Below are 22613 nucleotides of genomic sequence, written 5' to 3' on the forward strand. Positions count from 1 at the left end.
TATATAAATATGTGTGTACTTAAATACATATATAAATATATAAAAATACTTATACACACATATATTATACCTATTACATATATAATCATATTTGTCTCAGTGGTAAATCTGCCTGTCAATGCAGGAGATGCCAGAGAATAGGGTTCAACCCCTAGGTCGGGAAGATCCCCTGGAGGAGGACATGGAAACCCACTCCAGTATCCTCACTTGGAAAATTCCTTGGACAGAGGAGCCTGACACGCTACAGTCCATGGGGTCACAAAGTGTCAGACACAACTGAGTGTGTGCACGTGCACACACGTATGCATATATGTTGTATGTATTCTGTGTTTCATTGGAGGTCACAAAGGAGCAACCTATCACAAAAACTAAAAGCCTCATACATCTATGCTACCAAATGCCAGTTTAGATAACCCTATAAGCATAAGTGTTAGAGGTATGGAGGTAGAGGAACCAGAGATCAAACTGCCAACATCCACTGGATCATGGAAAAAGGAAGAGAGTTCCAAAAAACATCTACTTCTGCTTTATTAACTACACCAAAGGCTCTGACTGTGTGAACCACAACAAACTGTGGAAAATTCTTCAAGAGATGGGAATACCAGACCATCTGACCTCCCTCCTGAGAAATCTGTATGCAGATCAAGAAGCAACAGTTAGAACTGGAAATGGAACAACAGACTGGCTCCAGATTGGGAAAGGAGTACATCAAGCTGTATATTGTCACCCTGCTTATTTAACTTATATGCAGAGTACATCATGAAAAATGCCAGGCTGGATGAAGTACAAGCTGGAATCAAGATTGCCAGGAGAAATATCAATAACCTCAGATACACAGATGACACCACCCTTATGGAAGAAAGTGAAGAAGAACTAAAGAGTCTCTTGATTAAAGTGAAAGAGGAGAGTGAAAAAGCTGGCTTAAAATTCAACATTCAGAAAACTAAGATTACGCATCTGGTCCCATCACTTCATGGCAAATAGATGGGGAAACAATGGAAACAAGTGAGAGACTTTATTTTATTGGGCTCCAAAATCACTGCAGATAGTGACTGCAGCCATGAAATTAAAAGACGCTTGCTCCTTGGAAGGAAAGTTATGACCAACCTAGACAGCACATTAAAAAGCAGAGATATTACTTTGCTGACAAAGGTCTATCTAGTCAAAGCTATGGTTTTTCCAGTAGTCATGTATGGATGTGAGAGTTGGACTATAAAGAAAGCTGACCACAGAAGAATTGATGCTTTTGAACTGTGGTGTTGGAGAAGACTCTTCAGAGTCCCTTGGACTGCAAGGAGATCCAACCAGTCCATCCTAAAGGAAATCAGTCCTGAATATTCATTGGAAGGACGGATGCTGAAGCTGAAACTCCAATACTTTGGCCACCTGATGGGAAGAACTGACTCACTGGAAAAGACTGTGATGCTGGGAAAGATTGAAGGCAGGAGGAGAAGGGGATGACAAAGGATGATATGGTTGGATGGCATCACACACTCAATGGACATGAGTTTGAGCAAGCTCTTGGAGTTGATGATGAACAGGGAAGCCTGGCGTGCTGCAGCCCATGGGGTCATGAAGAGTCAGACTCGACTGAGTGACTGAACTGAACTGAACTGTACTTTATCCTTAAGAGATTATCAGCCAGGGATATGAAATGAACAAAACTGCAAACAAAATGTAGTAATACACAGAAACTTTATAAAGATTTCAATTCAGTTCAGTTGCTCAGTTGTGTCTGACTCTTTGCAACCCCATGGACCGCAGCATGCCAGGCCTCCCTGTCCATCACCAACTCCCAGAGTTTACCCAAACTCATGTCCATTGAGTCAATGATGCCATCCAAGCATCTCATCCTCTGTTGTCCCCTTCTCCTCCTGCCCTCAATCTTTCCCAGCATCAGGGTCTTTTCCAATGAGTCAGCTCTTTGCATCAGGTGGCTGAAGTATAGTTACATAACATAATTAAATATTGCTCTTGGAAAATAAAACTTAGTAGACTGAGTAGAATATGAGACAAGACAATCTTCTCAAGATGTTATTCATGTCCATACAAAATTACTAATGATTTATAATCCACTTAGCACTGTACTTTACCTGAGCAATTACAAATAAAGCATTTAGCAAAATGTCTGATACATAGTAAGTGCTCAATAAACTTTACTACTTCTATCTCCTTCCATTAATAAACCACAATATTATATAATCAGTCTGACAAAATTAGAAAAATTACAGGAGGGAAAATCTGCTCACTCATTCAAATGTGGGACCATCCTAGCTATCTATTTAATTATGCCATTATATACTGTTACATGGCATACAGTGTGAAGAATAAACTGCAAAAAAAAAAAATTGTTCCCTATTAGCTCAACTTAAAAGATTTTAAAGGGTTTCAAAAGAATGAAAGATGATTTTTCAGGCACAAACATTGCTAATACATTATCTTAGGAACTCATACTTTATATAAAAACTTGTTTACTTTTTATTTAACATGTCATGGTAAGGCCAATATATGTCAAGGTCTCTGTGGTACAGATTCCAGACCAATGAATCCAAAGTCAGAGTCCTAGATTCAAAAATATCTGCTTACAAAATGCCCCATACAATATGGGTTTGTGAAAATTCGTCTCTAATTTAGTCTACACTTACCTAAGTGAGGTACCCAGATGACACCTAAAGTCTGTATCTGCTGTATCTTGTGTGTTTATACCCCATTTCCTCATTCAACACCTCCCTGGGCCATGAAAAAATGACCTCTGCATTTTACCACCTGAGTGTGCCAGGTGTGTCTTCCAGACATGAGTAACAATGCATTTCATTTTCTAGAACATATCCACAAAGCAAATATGGGACTTCACTGAAAACGGCTATTCCCACATCCACGACTGGAGTCTGAGTTGCTGCCATGCTCAGACTTCTCAGAATTAGCACAATGTGTGACCAGCACTGACTTTTCTCAACAGGAAAAATAACTTCCCTGTTAGAATCTAAACAAAAACAACTAGTCACTTCCTCTCACCACGTCACTGGTTTGTAAGAGCACAGAAGAAATTTAGAGGATGAATATATCTTTGAATTATGACAACTCTGACCAATTCTGGAAACCAGCTGGAGAAAGGGGAACAAAGATTCTGAGGCAGTGGAATGGTTAGGTGCTCATGCTCAAGAGCTATACACAGGGGTGAATTCTGGCTCTGACATAGCCGTGTCACTTTGTGCAAAGTCACTTGACTTCAAGCTTCTGCTTGAATCTGGGCACATAACGGTGACGAGGCGGTACAGTGATAAGACCCAGATCTCATCTCAGCCTCAGCCTCCTTCCCACCTAGTCATTAATTAGGCCTCCTCATGCATTATGTGCACTTAATCATCCCAATATTACCCCAACACTTCTACACAGTAGGAATGATTAGCTCCTTATAACAGACAAGACAATTGGGTAGCAAGAGGTGAAATAACTTGTCCAAAGTTACACAGCTCGTATACAGCGCCTATGTTTTTCTGACCCAGAGTCCAGTCCTGATGTTTACATTTAACAAGCAACCTTCAGGATCTGCGCCCCTCCGCCAGGCTTCCCTTCTGGCTCAGCTGGTAAAGAATCCACCTGCAATGTGGGAGACCTGGGTTCGATCCCTGGATTGGAAAGATACCCTGGAGAAGGGAAAGGCTATTCATTCCAGTATTCTGGCCTGGAGAATTCCATGGATTATATAGTCCATGGGATCCCAAAGAGTTGGACATAACTAAGCAACTTTCATTTCATTTCACTTCAGCACTCCCCAGGTTAACAGCTGAATATGTTCTATTCCTATTCAGGAAATTAACACTGAATAGTCATTGGAAGGACTGTTGCTGAAACTGAAGCTCCAATGCTTTGGCCACCTGACGCAAAGAGCCAACTCATTGGAAAAGACTATGACACTAGGAAAAATCGAAGGCAAAAGGAGAAGCGGCAGCAGAGGACAAGATGGTTAGATAGCATCACTGATTCAATGGGTTTCCCTAGTAGTTCAGCTGGTAAAGAATCCACCTGCAATGCAGGAAACCCCAGTTCGATTCCTGGGTCAGGAAGTTCCCCTGGAGAAAGCATAGGCTACCCACTCCAGTATTCTTGAGCTTCCCTGGTGGCTCAGACCATAAAGAATCTGCCTGCAAGGCAGGAGACCTGTGTTCAATCCCTTGGTTGGGAAGATCCCCTGGAGGAGGGCATGGCAACCCACTCCAGTATTCTTTCCAGGAAAATCTCCATGGACAAAGAAGCCTGGCAGGCTACAGTTCATGGGGTCAAAAAGAGTCGGACATGACTGAGCGACCAAGCACAGCATACCACTAACTCAATGGACATGAATTTGAGCAAACTCCAAGAGATGGTGGAGGACAGGAGAGCCTGGCGTGCTGCAGTCTATGGGTTCGCAAAGAGTCAGACAGGACTGAGTGATTGAACAACAACAATGCTCTACTCCTAATGTTTATACTTTCTAACTCCTGAGTTCCATTCTGATACCAAGAGAGTTGTCTCTGGCTACATAAGTCAGTCATATTTCCTTTAAACCTAAGCATTTGTTTTTTATAAATAGTATATTATTCAAATAAAATTGAATAACCTAAATGTATAGAAACTAAAACATGAAGGAGCCCCCACCTTGAATCTCACTCAAGGAACCCCCACCCTGAATCTCATTGCTAAGACAATATTGTTGTTAGCAATTTGTTGCTCATTTTCCAGACTTTTTTCCATGCATTCATTATCATACACACATACCATAAAAACCATTAAAATTTTTGTTTTTGTCATCTTTAACAGAGTATTCTGCAACTTGCTTTTCTCAACTAGTATATCTTAGACATATTTTCATAGCAATATATATAGATTTTCCAGTTCTTTGAATGACTGCATAGTATCCAATTCTATGTATATACTCTAATTTAATTACAGTATCATCAACTGATGAGCATTTAGATTTACTACCATTTTCACATTATGAACAATGCTTCAGGGTTTAATCTCACATATACCTATCTTTGCACACTGGTGCTACTATTTCAGTAGGGCATAGTCCTAAAAAGTAAAATTGCTGATAGAAGACTTCTAAACGTTTACAAATACTGGCAAATTTCCCTGCCTGCAAAATGAATGAACCAATTTATAAATTACCAACTATCTTATCACAAGTAAACTTTTAACTTGGATTCAAAGGAATTAAAAGAAATCCTTTCAAATAACAGAAATGTATATATTACTTACACTTTTTATATAAATTTAATCAAATAACTTATTTTTAATTTCCTAGACTAAGTTTGTCTACAGAATATTTTTTCCTAAGTAATTGATTATTATTCTCAGGTCAAACAATTATATGACTTTTTCAAGTTGGGGACAAGTATATCAAAAAGAGAGTTGGAAATGTTCGTAACTGATCTATAACAATAGGAATGAAAAGATTAGCAAATATAAATCATGTTTTATTATTTCTTAAGGAGAGAAAACATTTGATAGCAGTTAATAACTCAGGTTCTAGAGTCAGACCAACCCAATCGTTCATTCAACATATACTTCCTGAGCATCTACTATGTTTCAAGCTCTGTTATAGGTGTTAAGATTTGGAGGTGAAGGTAAACGAGACAAAGAAGACCCCTCTGCTCTCATGCAGTTTACATTAGGGTTATGGAGATAAAATAAATCGATTAATTATCAGAACAATTTCAAAAAGTGATAATCAAATAGAGAATTGTGAGACACTACTGGGAAGGTGGGGTAGGATTGCTTCACACCTGATACCAAGGCAAGGCCTCTCCGGGGAGGTGACGCATGGGATGAGGCCAGGCAAGACATGGGGAAGACAAAGGGCAAAACTGCTAGTATAGAAACACACTCGGCCCGTTCAGGGAAGGGAAAGGTGGCGAGTGGGCGAGACTGGGGCATGCAGTGTTAGGACAGGATTGGGTGAGCAGTCAGGTAGGGCTTTTAGGCCACTGGGAAATGCTTTCTACTCTAAGCCATCAGATTGTCTTAAGAGCAAGAGTGGCATGATCTATTCTACATTTCAAGAGACCATTCTGGCTAATATACTCCTCATCACTGATTAACTGTGTGTCCTTGGACAAGCTACATTTCCTTTCTCAGCTTCAGTTTCCTCATTTATAAACTTGAGATAATAGTATCTATGACATGGAGTTGATATAAGGGTTAAATAATGAATGGAAAGCATTTTGCACAGTATCTAGCACATAAAAATGTTCACTAAATGTTTCCAACTAAATCGCTTTTACCTCATTAAGATTACACTGAACAGAACTAAGCATAATTCACTATCACCAATTATTCAACACAATAACTAAAAATATCCTTTTAAATGAGTCTTGATTCAAATTCTCTAACACCGAGAGGCTGGATATTTCCATATTGAGTCAACACTCAGCACTTTCCTCTTACTGGATCCTATAATACAGCCCTGAGTTATATGTGTTTGTATACACTCCTCACTATCACACACAAGATTATCCATCCTTGTGTTACCTCCAGAGCACATAATGCTCAAAACATGGTATACAGGGTAGCCAGAGCAGGATGGTGGGTAGGTGAGTGGAGGGATTACCAGATAGGGAGGATAAAAGAGAAGACTCTTGAGAGTCCCTTGGACTCCAAGAAGATCAAACCAGTCAATTCTACAGGAAATCAAGCCTGAATATTCATTGGAAGGACTGATGCTAAAGCTGAAGCTCCAATACTTTGGCCACACGATGCAAAGAGCCAATTCATTGGAAAAGATTCTGATGGAAAAGACTGAAGGCAAAAGGAGAAGCAGGCAGCAGAATATGAGATGGTTAGATAACACCTCCAACTCAATGGACACGAATCTGAGCCGGAGACAGTGGAAGACAGAAGAAGCTGGCATGCTACAGTTCATGGGGTCGCAGAGTCAGACAGGACGCAGCAACTTAACAACAACAATGAAAATAAAATAAAATAAAAATCATGAGGGCAAAAGAAGAGAATGTTTCAAATTGAAATATTCAAAATAATAACGTTTTAGGACTTTCCTGGTGGTCCAGGAAAGTCTGCCTGGACCTGCCAATGCAAGGGACAGAGGTTTGATCCCTCATCCAGGCAGATTCCACACGCCACAGGGCAACTAAGCCCATGTGTCACAACTACTGAAGCCTGTGGGCTCTAGGGCCCATGCTCCACAATGAGAGAAGCCACTACAATGAGAAGCCCTCACACAGCGACTAGAGAGTAGCCCCACTCACCTTAACTAGAGAAAGCCCACGTGCAGCGACGAAAACCCAATGCAGCCAATAAATACATTTTTAAAAAAATAATGGTTTTAAATCATGAGCATATAAAATGGATAACTGATCATTTCTTGCCATGTTTATTATTCTGTTTATGCATTTACATAGTACCAGACTTCATGATGAAACCCTAACAGAAGACACAGTCCAACTGTAAGGACTTACTGCCTTCTAATCTTGCTTCCTCTCTACTGAAGATATTTAGCAACACTTTGAAACACGAAAGAGGTACTTCTCATATTTACCAAGCTACAGAAGAATTATGAGAAATAGAAACAAAATTGTGAAACCTGATGTGTTTGACCTTTGCTTTTCCTATGCGCTCAGACCTCTAAGTGTGACATCAAGAAAATTCATGCGTAGAATTCCCCTTTCTAGACTTTGAAACAAGGATCCCCAATAGCTGTGGCAACATTCGTTCAGTGATCTTGCATCTAAATATGTGAATGATTTCTACACACTTAAAAGGCAGGAATAGAGATGCAGATGTAGAAAACGGACATGTGGACATGGAGAGAGTGGGTTGAATTGAGAGATTAGGCTTGACATAAACATATCACCCATGTGTAAAATAGATAGCTGGTGGGAAGCTGCTGTATAGTATATGGAGCTCAGCTCGATACTCTGTGGTGACCTAGAGGGGTGAGATGCTGGGGCAGGAGGTGGGTGGAAGGAGGGGAGGAGGGGGAAGGGGTTGCAAGGAAAGGGAGGTCCAAGAGGGAGGGGTTATATGCATACATATAGCTCACTCACTTTGTTGTACAGCAGAAACATACAACACTGTAAAGCAAGAATACCCCAATTTTTTTTAAAAAAGGGGGGGTATAATGAATGAAAAGTGACCTTATATCCAAATATAGAGGACCATAGAAATTTGAAAAGTTACTAATTAAATAAAATTGGTAAAAGAACAACTAGGTTCAGAATTTAATCCTTTAATGGAAACTGTTCTGTAATATACAAAATACTTTTGTATGCATTGTCTTATTTTTGATCCCCACAAATCTCTTAAGGAAACACAGTTAAAAAAAAAAGAAAGAAAGAAAGAAGGAAAACACAGTAGATTATGCCTGCAGTTTATAGACATAAATACTGACAGAATGAGAAGATGATTTATCCCATCTCTAACCAATAAGTAGCAAAACTGGAACTCTAACCCAGGCCTTGTTAGTGTACATTCTGCTACCCCAAACTAATGCAATTTGGCAAACAGGGAAATTTGTTAAAACTAAATTTATTTCTATTTAAAAAGAGAAAGAAGAGCCAACTATGTTTTAAGTTGCAAATAGCATTATACTAAAATTCCTCCTGAACTATTATAAATCCTTTCAAGCAGTACAATAATCCCTTTATATAAGGATAATGCCTCCCCATGATTAAAATACTGCACACTCCCTAACTGCAGATACTAACAACAACAAAGCTCTCTTCTCTTGATACATATATGCCAGACTCTGTCCTACATTGTCCACACACACTGACTTCAATTTTTACAGCAGTCTTATGAGGTAGGTATTATTATTATGACCATCATCGTCATCATTATTCAGATGGAAAAAAGTGAAGCATAAAGAGGTTGTCACTTGTCTGTGACCATTTGGCTAGGAAATTGGTTCAGCAACTTTCAGCTGCAATATTATGCTGCCTCTGGAAACAGAAGCCTCTTTATCCCAACCTCTGCCTTATCAGATTCAACCAATGATAACGGAAAATCTTTAGTGAGATTCAGTTCAGTTCATTCTCTCAGTCCTGTCCAACTCTTTGTGACCCCATGAACAGCAGCACGCCAGGCTTTAACCCGTCCATCACCAACTCCTGGGTTAAAATTGTGTTAGTGAGGTTGTGTACAATAATATAAATTTACTATTATTATAGTGTATAGTAATAGTAAAAATTGTGTTAGTGAGATTAACACAATTTAAACCCTTTCCATGCCTGCTGATGCAATACCAATCTTGCTGACCTGTGATTACAGTTTATCAAAGTGCTGGAGAACTCACATATAAAGTACCTAACAGAGAACCTAGCACAAAGTAGGCAGTTAACAATTACTGAGAGTCTATAGTGTGTCTGGCAATATTCTAAATGCTTTTCTCTACATATGCACTTCACAAATGTTAGCATGGTTCTCTTTTTGTGCTACATGCTATGTATATGCTCAGTTGCTCAGTCGTGTCCAGTTCTTTGCGACCCCATGAACTGTAGCCCGCCAGGCTCCTCTGTCCATGGGACTTCCCAGGCAAGAATAGAGGAGTGGGTTGCCATTTCCTCTCCCAGGGGATCTTCCCAATCCAGGATCAAACCTGCAGCTCCTGCATTGGCAGGTGGATTCTTTACCACTGAGTGACCTGGGGTGAATCAAAAGCTGTTTCTTTGGAAATTAAGCTAGGCAATGGAAAAAATTCTTTTCATGAAGGCAAGGACTGTTATATCAATGGGAATAAACAGCTGTTGTATTTGGGTTGTTAGGGACTACTGTTGCCCCGGCCTTTGATGAGACCCAGATGCACATGAGAAAGTATGAAACGAAGTATCAGAGAGGAGACTGAGGTCATAAGCTGGACTCCCCACCTACAGAGATTTCCTCTCCAGGAAAAGTAAAACTTAAAGCACAAATATGTTAGAAGTTTGATGGATTTTCCAAATCAATTCTGGGAATTTTAAATAAGTTACCTCTGTAAGCTCTTTTAAAAATTATGTGTTCTCGACATTTTTAAAGTAAAAAAAAAAAAAAAACAACTTTATTTAAAGGAACTATAAACACAAAACTTCTCAGAAATCCACATATTACACAGAACAAGGTACAACAGCCTTCTTTGCTGAAACTACAGTTTGGAGAAATTGGGTTTCACAATAAAACTAACCCACTCATTTATTCAAGAATTGATTAAGAACTACCTTGTGTACTTCATGTTAAATGAAGTAGAAAATCTCCCTTCCCACTATGGAAAGTACCACTCTTTAAAATGTCAATGACTACTTATTTTTTTAACTTTTTATTCTATGATGGAGTATAGCTGATTAACCATGTTGTGATAGCTTCAGATGGAAAACAAAGGGACTCAGCCATACATATACATGTATCCATTCTTCCCCAATCTCCCCTCCCATGCAGGCTGCCACCTAACATCAATGACTACTTCTAACTTGCCACAGTGATTAGTTCAAACGACACCAAAATGGTCATATAAAGCATTATGACATTGATTTGGGGGAAATTTATATACATATATATGAAATTAAATTCAAATTCATAAATATATATATTTATGAAATTAAAAGCGAGTTCTTTCATAAAGGTAAACCTATTCTGCATCAGTGGACCTCAGAGTAAGTCTGAAGATGCAGGATGTCTGCTCCATCTAGTAAATTATCCAAATAGATCCATATCTTTCTCCTCCTTAATGTTCTTCAAATTCCTAGTTGATTAATATATTACATCGAAACAAGAAAGATGTAGAACTACTTACAGTAACAGAGAGGGGGAAAGGTGGGAGGCAGTAAACACACAACTAAGGCGGAGATCTGGGTCTCATTGTACATTCCACAGCAATGTGAATGATATTGATTTTCAGATTAGCTGCTCTTTTTTATTATTCATACCTCCTTTTCCCTCTATTAGTGAAGAGAACTTAACTGTCTGCGTACTTGCTTGATTCCACTGAGAGGCCTGAATCACCACTTGGAAATATCCATCATTCCTTTAAGATAAGTCTCTACTAAAAGCCTGCAGCAAAGTGATAATGCACTAACCTGTCTCCGGTTAATGGCAAAATAATGGTGGCTTGAGAAGAAAACACAATGAAAGATAATCTCATTTGAGGGCTGCAAAACAAGAAAAGAGGCAGTTAAAACATTTTTAAAAGAAATATTGATATAATACAGACGTATAGCTAGGGAATCTCATTTAAAATCAGTCTCACTGAACAGTCCAGTCTTCTTTTAAATGGAACCCCTAAGTAGATACATGAACTCTGCTCAACATTACCATTATCACATAAGTCATTCTAGATTTAGTCAGTGCTGCTCAGCACTCAGGCACTCCTCTCTGACCCACAGGGCCACTTTAGGAAGAAATTACCTAGAAAGATAAATCCCAGGCCAGTGGAAAGTTTTCTTTCTTTCTTTCTTTTTTTTTTTTTTTGTAGAAAGCTCTTTCTTTGGCCTTCTACCTCATCTCCTTCAAGGAGGCCAATCCCTTCAGAATGATTATCATAGCAAGTTTAGGGCTGGAGACAAGCAGGTTTGATTTAATTACCACAACTATGAGAGGAGTTCATACAAGTTATCCTGAGGTAGGATTACTTAAGGAGTGTCAAGGACAATGTGAAAGAGAAGAACAAATCACATTTTGATTAGACATGTTCAGTTCTCTAAGTCTTTAGCATCATACTTCCGATTGGCAACAACTGCCCTAGTTAGCTACACCTTTTAAGCTCTAAGCCTTGATCTCACAGAATGATTCCTGTTTCAAAGACACCCTATGCAATGTTTCTTAAGATCTGAACCTGAAGCTGTAACACTCAGCTCTATAAACTGAAGAGCAGAATGATGCCCAAGGGTTACACATATTTGAAAAGTCATTCACTTCAGTAGTCACCCTTTACTCATTTCCTACAATATATTATGGGTTAGCAACTGAACAACTAAACTTGTGCCAGAGAACTGTTTACTATAGAATTCCAATTTGTAAACCAGACCAAATAAGAGCCCTACTTCTTGGAAATGTACTGAAATGACCCACTGCGTTTGATCAAAATCTATGAGACACTCTGCACACTCTTGGATTAAATCAGAAAATTTATCAACAACTCTCTCTCCTGCCTTTGACACTTAACGATATAGAGCCTCATTTACTTTTCTTTCCTAGACAAGCTTACCTTAGACCCTGTCCAGAAATGAGTGTTATACTTGGCTTCTTAAACAGGAGACTGATGACTGAACATGGACAAGCATACATTTTTATAGGGATAAGCTTACTGCTGCCAATAACTGAAAGCAAGGATTTCCTAGGCCTCTACAGATTGTTTGAAGTTACTTGCAACATGACTTTCAAAATGTTTTGATCATCCAAGCCTGTTTTAAAGAAAACATTTGGGCTAACACGACTGAAAGAAGCAATATTTAATGATACAGCTCCTTTTCATGTCCTTTCCATTATCTTGATAAACTTGCATTTCCTCGTTGCATTTTTTCTTCTTTAAAAAGAAAAAAAAAAAAAAAGAGGAGGAGGAAAAAAGCCTCAAAAGCCTAGTGTCCTAGGGTCACTTTTAAATAAGAAAGCCACTAATTTCTGGTTACCTCTAAATAAGAGAGTAAGCTGGCTATCATAGCAGTTATGCTTTTTATAGGAGACAAACCAATCTTTCCTAGTAAGGCTTATTGCATATATAGAACAGTTAAATTTTAAACCAGCCACACACCCACACATTGTGTAAACACAAGTCATTTCTTTAAAGGCACACACACACAAGTGCCTTTTCTGGTAGTGGGTTATTAACACATGCTCATTTGAAGTTTACCAACACTTTTTTTTCTTAATGAGGACCTCAATAATGCTAAGAATTGTGTGGAATGGCAAATATATTATGGGTATTATTAGCATAAACTTTTAAAGTGATAAATTATGAGAAAGCATAAATGAAATTCAAAACAGATGAAAACTCAGAAAGGAAAAGACATTTGGAATCATGTCTGAAGATAGTTCCCCAGAGCCTGAGCCAAGTTTCTGGGATCCAGATGAAATAAGGCCTCAACAACTGAAGGGCTGTCCTAATAACAGCATGTGTGTGATAAGACCTTGAGGCACTTAAAAATCAACACTTCAGTAAAGGCTTTCCTTGCAAATGGTTTCCAAAAAAGGATACCCCATCTAGCCTTTGGTCTACTTGCCTCCAACTCAAAGTCCCCTGCTTAGGAAAGAAAAGTAGGAGAAATACCTTACAAATCTCTCTGTAAGTTGCTGGACAAAATTGTAAATTTCAATCCAGTTATTTGCCACACTCCCAGACCTGAAAAAGAAAATTGAACGAATCAGAAAAACAACACATTTACAGGGGTGTAAGCTGACCTCTTCTTCAAGCCAAGTTAACAGTATTAGCAACTGAAAGGTAGGTGCTACAAGAACCTAGGAAATCTACCCATCTTCAAGGATCACCTGCCTGCTAATTGTCTGGAGTAAGATCCCAGCTCTTCAAATAAACACAGCCTTCCTTAGAAGGAAATGCAATCCACAGTTGAGTACGTTAACTTTAGACTGCCAAGCTACAATGAAAGTGCTGTGCTCAGGGTAAAACCCGGCAAACTTTAGCCAGCGTGAGGCGTTGAGGACTGGGGGACTCAGAAGGAGTCTTATGTGGGTCCCAGGGTCGCAGAAGGTTACCCCAAGTGACCGCACTCCCATTTCCTAAGAAACCCCGCCACTGGCCAGCAGTGACTGCCCATCTCCCTAGAGAGCCTAGCAGCTCGGGGCTCCTCCTATTACCCCGCAGCCCGCACAGATCCGAAAGCGCTCGCCTTTCGGACAGAGATAGCAACAGGGCGCCCATCACCGGAGTTACCCCTCACCCCTCCCCAGGTCACACAGACATCTCAGCCTCCCCCCACCACAGCTCACCACCCAGGGCCACTCTCCCCAGGAGACCCTGGATCCCTTTTCCCGCACTCACTTGTCTAAGACGAAGTAGAGATCAAAGGCTCCGTGGCAGGAGGGCTGCTCCTGGGCGCTCAGCAGCCCCCCGGGACCGCTGAGAGCGAGCAGCCACAGCCCAGGGACCAGCCAGCGCCCGGGACAGCGGGCCGGGGAGAGCCCCGCCACCATCCTGCGGCCGGGGGTCTGCGGCTCCCTCCTGCTCGCAGCCCCCCTCGGCTCGGCTAGACTCCACTCGGGGGCGACGCTAGGGTGGTGGGAGTGACCAGGGACGCACCCTGAGGTGGGGGATAGCGAGTCCCTTAGGGCGCCGGCGCCTGGGTCAGCGGGACCCACTGACTGACAGAGGGAGGGAGACAGGGAAGGAGGGAGGTCCTAGGAGGACAAAGGGAGACTCCGCCGCCGCCGCAGCTGCCGCCGGAACTCTTGACGAATCCCCGTGGAAGAGCGATCCGGCCCTCCCCCTCCCGATTCCGGAGAGTTCCTGCAGATGACCGGGGCCCGCGGCGACTGCTCGCAGAAGTTCCTCCGCCGCGTTGGGTCGAGCCTCCAGCCTCCGCTACGGAGCTCGGGTCCTCCAGGAGGGCCGCCCGGGACGCGGCCGCCGCCGCGTACACTTAAAAACGGAGGACCGCTCGGTTCGGGTTCCCCGCCTCCGCCGGGCACTGCAAACTTTTCTTCCTCGTACTCGGCTCTGGCACCGCGCGGCGGCCGGGCGGTCCTCTTTAGGGGAGGAGGCCGGGCGGCTCCGGAGAAGCCACTCGCAGCCAAGGCCAGAACCGCAATCCGGCCGGGTCTCCGCGGTGGCAGTGTGCGCCCGAGGGCGGGGCCTGAGCCGAGCCACACACGCACACTTGTGGGTTCGTGCCGAGCCGAGATGACTAAGGCTTGCCAGCTTTTGGAAAGGAGAGAAGTAGTTTAGAAAAACAGATGTCCTCTAGAAACTAAACAACCCCCCTTCCTGTACCCTGCAGACTCGGCCTGTTGCAGCAGCTGTGCAGAGCAGCCCGTGGCGAGGTTGGGAGACTGAGGTCTAGCGGTCTCGAGAAAGGGCATGACCCCCTCTCTCTGCCTCACCCCCATTATCACAAGCGCACTTGCTGCTCTGGTATCTAAAGAAGGCAACTTCCTCTTTTTTTTTTTTAAATAAACCTACTTCATTGTTTCATCTCACAGACTAGAAACTTCTCTGTGTGGGGTGTTGGGGGGAGTAAGGGTGGGAAACTCTTCAGGAGTGAACAGTTGTACCTCAAAACATTGCATCCCACTGACATTGATCTCAAGCTCCAGATATTAAGAATTTCATCTCGGAGCAAACTTGCACAGGAGCGAGAGTTTGCATGCATTTTGGATTCTCTGCTTACCCATTCTGCACTCAACCTCTCCTCTCTGCCCCCACCGCAACCTGCCTTCCCCCGGTGGAAACTGGCTTTTAGAGACTAACCATCTGACCGGTATGTTAGTCGCTCAGCCGTGTCCACCTCTTTGTGACCCCATGAACTGTACCACCTCAGGCTCCTTTGTCCATGGGATTTCCCAGGCAAGAATACTGGAGTGGGTTGCCATTTCCTCCTCCAGGGGATCTTCCCCACCCTGGATTGAACCCTCCTCTCCTGAGTTTTCAGTATTGGCAGGCGGATTCTTTACCACTGAGCCAACAGGGAATCCCACTGGTATACACACCAGTGATTGAGAGTAACATTCAGTGTCACCTCCTCTTCATTTGAATCAAGTCAAGGCTTTATGATAAAAAGTTCATATAGTACTACATTACATGTTGTCTCAGCAGTTTGAATAGTTGTGGTGCACATTTAACTTTTCGTTTACATCGTCTTTGACTACAACCAGATTTGCAAGCTGTTTGAAGACTGAAATCTATCACCTTAGTATCTACTTTAGGTAAAAAATCTGCCTGCCCATGCAAGAAACTCAGTTCAGTCTCTCGGTCGGGAAGACCCCTGGAGAAGGAAATAGCAACCCACTTCAGTATTCTTGCCTGGGAAATTCCATGGACAGAGAAGCCTGGCAGGCTATAAATCCATGTTGCAAAAGAGTGGGACACAACTTAGCGCCTAAAACAACGACAATATGCCTGGCACTGTTCTAGGACCTAGAGTTAAAGCTCAGAATAAGATGACAAGCCCCAGTTTCCATGAAGCTTGCAGTCTGGATGAGGAGGAAAAGCAGGCAGAAATACATAAGTAAATGTCTATATAGAAGGTAGCTCACAGAGATTTAAAATACGGTCATATGATAGAGAAAGACCAACTAAATGACTAACAAGAAGGTAGCCATTCCAAGAGCTAGAGGAGGAAACATTTCCCGTGACTGCAACTTTCCAGAAGTATTAGCTTAGCACATTCAAGAAACAGAAAGAAAAACAGTGTAACTGGAGTTTTATGAGAAAGAGGAAGAGAGCCAGACAGGGGCTAGCTAGTATATGTTTCATAAACTGTGGTAAAGAATTCAAGTATTTTATATTGTGCGACTGAAGCCCATTCAAGGAGTTCTAGGGGTGGGGAAGGGGATCAATTGTTATGATCTATGTTTTTTATAGATCGTTATAGCTGATGTGATACAATGAATTTGAAGACAGCAAGAATGAAAGCAAGAAAACCAGTTAGCAGACTAGTGCAGTACCAGGGCACAATAAAATGGTACCCTGGACCAGCATCTCTGTAGTGTCTGAACATAAAGACAGAAACAGGTAAGAACTTCGGTAAATACAGGTGGATCCCCAGTTCGGAAATGTCTGCCACTTAGAGATGGAAATTCCACTATCATCCACTGGACCTACCACTTCTTACCTGATAGGGTAAGGCAGGTACTGATGGGCCAAGTGGCTGATTGAGTAGAAGATAACACTTTTGTTAGAAAGAAATACAAATCCTCCATTGTTTTCAAGTAAGTGAGCTCCAGGGGGGAAAAAAAGTCCAATGAGAGGGATGGCTATATTATCAGAATCCTAATTCTGTGCTCCTTGGTCTCATCTTCTCTTAAGTTTCCGAAATTCTGATTTTTCTGCAGCCATAAGGCCTCCAGGAATATGCTGCCACCTCTCATTTCAGATTTAGGCCCTGTTGTGGATACACTGGAAATCCCGTAGCTCAGACTCTAAAGAATCCGCCTGCAATGCAGGAGACCTGGGTTCAATCCCTGGGTCAGGAAGATCCCCTGGAGAAGGGAATAGCAACCCATGCCAGTATCCTTGCCTGGAGAATTCAATGGGTAGTAGAGCCTGGTGGGCTACAGTCCATGGGGTTGTAATGGATACATTCATCTCTTTGACTTCCCATAGCAGAATTGACACAGGTTGACTTTCAGGAAACTTATATTAACAGCTTGTTAAAGGTTTTTATCATTTACTGTTGGTCAAAACTGATCTCCATTTTCAACTTTCATTTTAATTAAGATAGAATCTGAGATACCATATATCTTTAGCAATGAATATCATATTAGTACATGACTGAATAAAATCAGGGTTGTGGGGGATTGCCAAAAAGCAATAACCATTGCTTTCAAGTTAGAAGATGACAGAAGTTAAGGAAATATGTGTCTCATGCACTCTATCCTCATGATGAAGTATTTTAAATTCACATACACTGGCTTCTTTTCCCCAGGTTCCTTCATCCATTTCTGTTCAATTTCTGGGACTCCACAAACTAGTTTAAGGATCCATCTTGTGCTAGGAACAAACTAAAGCAAAATACTTTGCAATTAAAACTCGTTCTTCCTCCAAATTCCTAGGCCCTCCTAGACTTCTCTCATTCAGTTCTTCTTTCCTGATAAAGAAGGAAAGATTAATCCTTGTTGATTTACTTGGGTAATTAATCCAGCCCAGTTCTGAAATTTTTATCATTGCAGCAAGGATGTGGCTTCATCTAGCACAGGCCAATAATTAATGGAATCATTTTCATCTAATATAAATGAGTGGGAAGGTCATTAATTTGCTGGGGCAACCAACTGTCCCAATTTGTCCCAGACTGAAGAGTGTCCAGGGACATGCAACTTTCAGTGCTGAAACTGGGGCAGACGCTGGGGTGGTCCCTAAAGAGGGCTGTTAGTCACACTATTTCCAAGAAATAATGAGGGAAGGTGACAGCGAGGGCAGACAGGAATCGCAACAAGCCATGAAATAGGAGAGGTCACAACAGTAAAACTTTCTCTTCCCCCACTCTTGGGAGAGAGGACTCAGGCCTTATGTCAGCTGGATACTAGCCAGGTAGAGCTTCAAATTGACTTCTGTACCATTACAAACGGACTTCCCTGGTGGCTCAGACAGTAAAGCATCTGTCTACAATGTGGGAGACCCAGGTTCGATCCCTGGGTTGGGAAGATCCCCTGGAGAAGGAAATGGCAATCCACTCCAAGACTACTGCCTGGAAAATCCCATGGACAGAGGATATAGCCCATAGGGTCGCAAAGAGTCGGACACAACTGAGTGACTTCACTTCACTTCACTTCACCATTACAAACATTCTGGCACACTGTTTAACTCTTTTATTTATTGTAATTTATTATTTTTATTTTGCTTCTTCAGGTGTTAGAGCATGTGGGATCTAGTTCACCAATAGGGGGTTGAACCCAGGCCCTTTGCATTGGGAGCACAGAATCTTAGCCACTGGACCACCAGGGAAGACCCTAACTTTCTATTTTAAATCAAAAATGAGATAAGAAATGCAGATTTTTAGCAGAGGGGGGACACTTAAACTGAATGATTTAGATAAATAAATCTAAAATATTTCTTTTTGATCAAATTATCTGCATTTCTGCTGAAGTAGTTTGCTTCATAATCCATATAAGCCCCTACTCTTTGAAAGTTATTCTTTGTATCAAACTGAAGTTCTAGTTCAACATTAGAATTTATTACCTTATTGTAAAACATACTAATAAATCCAAGAACATTTTAAACTCAGTTTAAGGCACTTAGAGTAGCTTGACATTGACACCTGGTTAAAAGTATCCACTAGGCCTTTGGTCACGTCCCATCTCTTACACCCACAGAGCTCCTATGGATTTTATGTTAAATTTTATTTATTTATTTACTAATTTTTATTTAACAAGTATTTATCAATACCCACTAGGTATCTGGTAATATTCTAAGCATATAACTTATGCTTTCAGGAGTTCATCTTTCCAATATCCTATCATTAATTTATTTCTGTCTCCTCTGACGCCAGCAAAGAATAAACAGAAGAGACAAATAAGCTACAATAATAAACACAGGAAAATAGAAATGAATGTATCCTTTATGTGTAAAAAGTCATATAATCTATATTATTTACAAGTTGATAACTTTTTATGACATGTAAATAAAGTACCACAACGGAAGTGATTCATATTCACAGTACCTGTAGAGTGATTCATTATATAACTACCATGATTCACAGGAAGACAATAAGTACCTATAGATGACAGAGTTTATTCAAACTTTTATCAGTATAGTCACTAAAGAGCTAGATTTCCCCAACGTCTGAACTAGTTCCTGACAGTGAACAAAATGCTTTTTGAAGGTGCCGATTACTTCTAAGTTAATATCTCTGTGTGTGACAACAGGGGATGTCAACCAATGGCAGAAAATGGTTACTAACATCTGCGTTTGGGATTGAAAGAAAGTGAAAGTTGCTCAGTCGTGTCCAACTCTTTGCAACCCCATGGACTATACAGTCCATGGAATTCTCCAGGCCAGAATACTGGAGTGGGTAGCCTTTCCCTTCTCCAGGGGATCTTCCCAACCCAGGGATTGAACCCAGGTCTCCTACACTGTGGGAGGATTCTTTACCAGCTGAGCCACAAAGGAAGCCAGAGTGGGTAGCTTATCCATTCTCCGGCAGATCTTCCCAACCCAGGAATCTAACCAGGGTTTCCTACATTGCAGACGGATTCTTTACCAACTGAGCTATTAGGGAAGCTGCTTGGGACTGGGTGTGTCTTAAATCCAGTTTCCCAGAAACAGAGCTGAGACTCTGAGATCTTCCTGCAGGAGGTATATTGGGTCATGCTCTCAGAAGCAAAACCTCTGAAGAGTGAAGAAGCAGAACTAGTCAGAGGAAAGATTGAAACATAACACAATTGCAGAGGCAGTCTCAGCCCACCCCAGTGGTAGTCTGGAGCTGGAATGGCCTTTCACAGCTGTCCTGAATTGAATGAAGTCAGAGTTTTGTGTCCCTGTGGACACCCCTTTAAAAATAAGTGTAACCTTGGGCAAGACAGCTTCCTCTGACTTAGGACATCTATAAGAAGGAGATGTGAGCTGCCAGCAGTCAAAACTCCCGGCTGTGGAAATGAGTACCTCAATCCTGAAGGAGGACCACAGCATCCAGAACATCCATAAAAAGATAAACACCTGGCAGCTTGTTTGATGAAAGTCATATCTCGTGTGAAATGTCAGATGTTCACAAACCAACGCAGGCTCTGAATGGCATCCTGGAGTGATAATGCCCTGTGATGACACCCTTTCTTCTCACGCACTCTAGAGCAGACCTGGTCCAGGCCAGTTTCTCAATGCTTAGTGAAATTATTCTAACTATGTCCTGTCTTCCCATACCTCCTACACACTTCAGGGTGAATTATTTTTCTGAAGTGCAAACCAATCATGCTAATCACCTAAGTAATAATTGCCAGTGAGATACCATCTCCTAGTTACTTAAGGCCCTCCACAATAGCATCACAGATTAGCTCCATATCTTTACCTCGAATAAGTTAAGCCCCCTCATGTACTCTATGCTCCAGAGAAACCATGGTAATCACCATGCCCCCATATACACAAATATGCCTTTGGGACTTGCCTCATTTTGTATTTCCATTTCCCTGACACCATATTTCAGGTTTCAGATTCTATTTCCTCTTTCACTTCCCTTCCATTCTGTTACTGAACAATTCAGGTCAAAAGCCATTAGACGAGGCCAAGCAAACAGTGTTCTGGTGGAGAGGATCTATAGTACTCGAAGGCAGGATATCAGAGGCCAAGCAGAGTAAGGAATTTCCCCAGGTGCAGGGAGGGGCAGCCTGGCACGGAATATTGAACCAAAAAGGGTGAGGGATATTTCCACATGGGAGGGCAGTGGCCCAGCATGAGGCGTCAAAGAATCAGCCAGGTGAGGAGGTTACCCGTGTGTGTGTGTGTGTGTGTGTGTGTGTGTGTGTGTGTGTGTGTAGGGGGCACTACCCGATGTGTGGTTTCTGAGCCTAAGCGAGGACAAGAAGACTTCTGTTCAGGGAAGGAAGCCCACTGTGGAGCAGTTGGAGCCTACACACAGACTCCCATGCAGGGAAGTCCCCCAGTGCAGGATGTCAGAGCACAGATAGAACATGAAGAGAGACTAAACTGGAACACCAGCTGTCCAGAATGTTGAAGCATGAGGGAGACAAGCCGAGGGTGGGGCAGTGCAGAGCTGAGTGTAAGAGCTTGCTGCTGCTGCTGCTGCTAAGTCACTTCAGTCGTGTCCAACTCTGTGCAACCCCATAGACAGCAGCCCACCAGGCTCCTCTGTCTCTGGGATTCTCCAGGCAAGAATACTGGAGTGGGTTGCCGTTTCCTTCTCCAAGCCTGAGAAGTGTGTAAAGGAATTCTGCACAAGGGAGCCAGCCTGCTGTGGGACTGGACCAAAGCAGAGCAGGGAAAGTTTCAGATTGGGGAGCACCTGGCTGGATATATTGAAACCTAAGTATTAATAGCACATGGAGGCTTTTATTCAGGAGTCACCTCCATAGGATTTCAGAGCCCAGAAGGGTTATAGAAAGAGCCACCCCAGGGCAGGGTGGCAGCCACGTTCAGAGTGTGTCACTGCCTTAGTGGGGGCAACAGATGGTGACAGTGTCAGAACTCTCGCAGGACGAGGGCAGCAGTCCTGGGGGCCGGTCACAGTGGTGATGAGAAAGCAGCTACGTGCAGAGGGATAGATAGATTGAATACACAGATAACACACTTTTCACCATCTGAGAAGGAAGTTACAAATAAGGAAATGAGAAAGTAATTACTCTTCTCATAGGTCTGTGATGCATCTTGACACAACCTGATTCACACGCCAGTTTTCAAATTCTAGTCATTTTGCTGTTTTTCAACATCCCAGCTCAGGGAGTGGTGGAAATCAAGGAAAATAGAAAAGCTGCCTAAAATGGTGGACCCTAATTGAACTCACTCAACACTGATCCAACTCCCCTCCAGTGTGTCTTTTGCATGCTAGAAAAAGCTAAAAATGGACATTTCCTAAACTCCCTTACAGGTTTTCCTCATGGTTTAGAATCCACCCATATATGCTCAGGCTGGACTTCGGATCAGAACTAAGTTCTATGAGGAGACAAACAGAGCATGCAGTGTCATTTGTTTAATTAATTAGCTGTGCTGGGTCCTAGTTGCAATAGACAGAATCTTCAGTCTTCACTGGGGCATGAGGGATCTAGTTCCCCGACCAAGGATCGAACCCAGGACCCCTGCATTGGAAGCTCAGAGTCTTAGCTCTTGGACCACCAGGGAAGTCCCTGCAGTGTCCTTTTGTTGGTGCAGGTCATGACAGAGGCTGTGTGCAGGAGGCAGCATCTGGACCTCATTTAGTGGCTTCAGGATTAACTACCTTAATCTCAGTAGAGTGAGCAGCTCCCTTGCACCCCCATGCTGGGTGTATTTGAGGAGTTGTCCCTGAATGCTTGGCCTTCATCCTCCTTCTTCAGCA

The 22613-nt window shown here is 42.2% G+C and overlaps 1 protein-coding gene across 1 annotated transcript in view; it reads right to left on the minus strand.

Annotated features, from left to right (window-relative positions):
• Nucleotides 1–14819, minus strand: part of ANTXR2 (ANTXR cell adhesion molecule 2) — a 176424-nt gene extending 161605 nt beyond the window's left edge. The window contains exons 1-3 of the mRNA XM_005903870.3: nucleotides 13961–14819; nucleotides 13232–13303; nucleotides 11046–11117 (exon numbers count right to left, since the gene is read on the minus strand). Coding sequence (XP_005903932.3) covers nucleotides 11046–11117; nucleotides 13232–13303; nucleotides 13961–14112 — 296 coding nt within the window. The 5' untranslated portion in view covers nucleotides 14113–14819. The remainder of the gene's footprint in view (nucleotides 1–11045; nucleotides 11118–13231; nucleotides 13304–13960) is intronic.
• Nucleotides 14820–22613: the final 7794 nt, after the last annotated feature.

Source organism: Bos mutus, chromosome 6 (genome assembly GCF_027580195.1).
Source record: "Bos mutus isolate GX-2022 chromosome 6, NWIPB_WYAK_1.1, whole genome shotgun sequence".
Classification (NCBI taxonomy): domain Eukaryota; kingdom Metazoa; phylum Chordata; class Mammalia; order Artiodactyla; family Bovidae; genus Bos; species Bos mutus.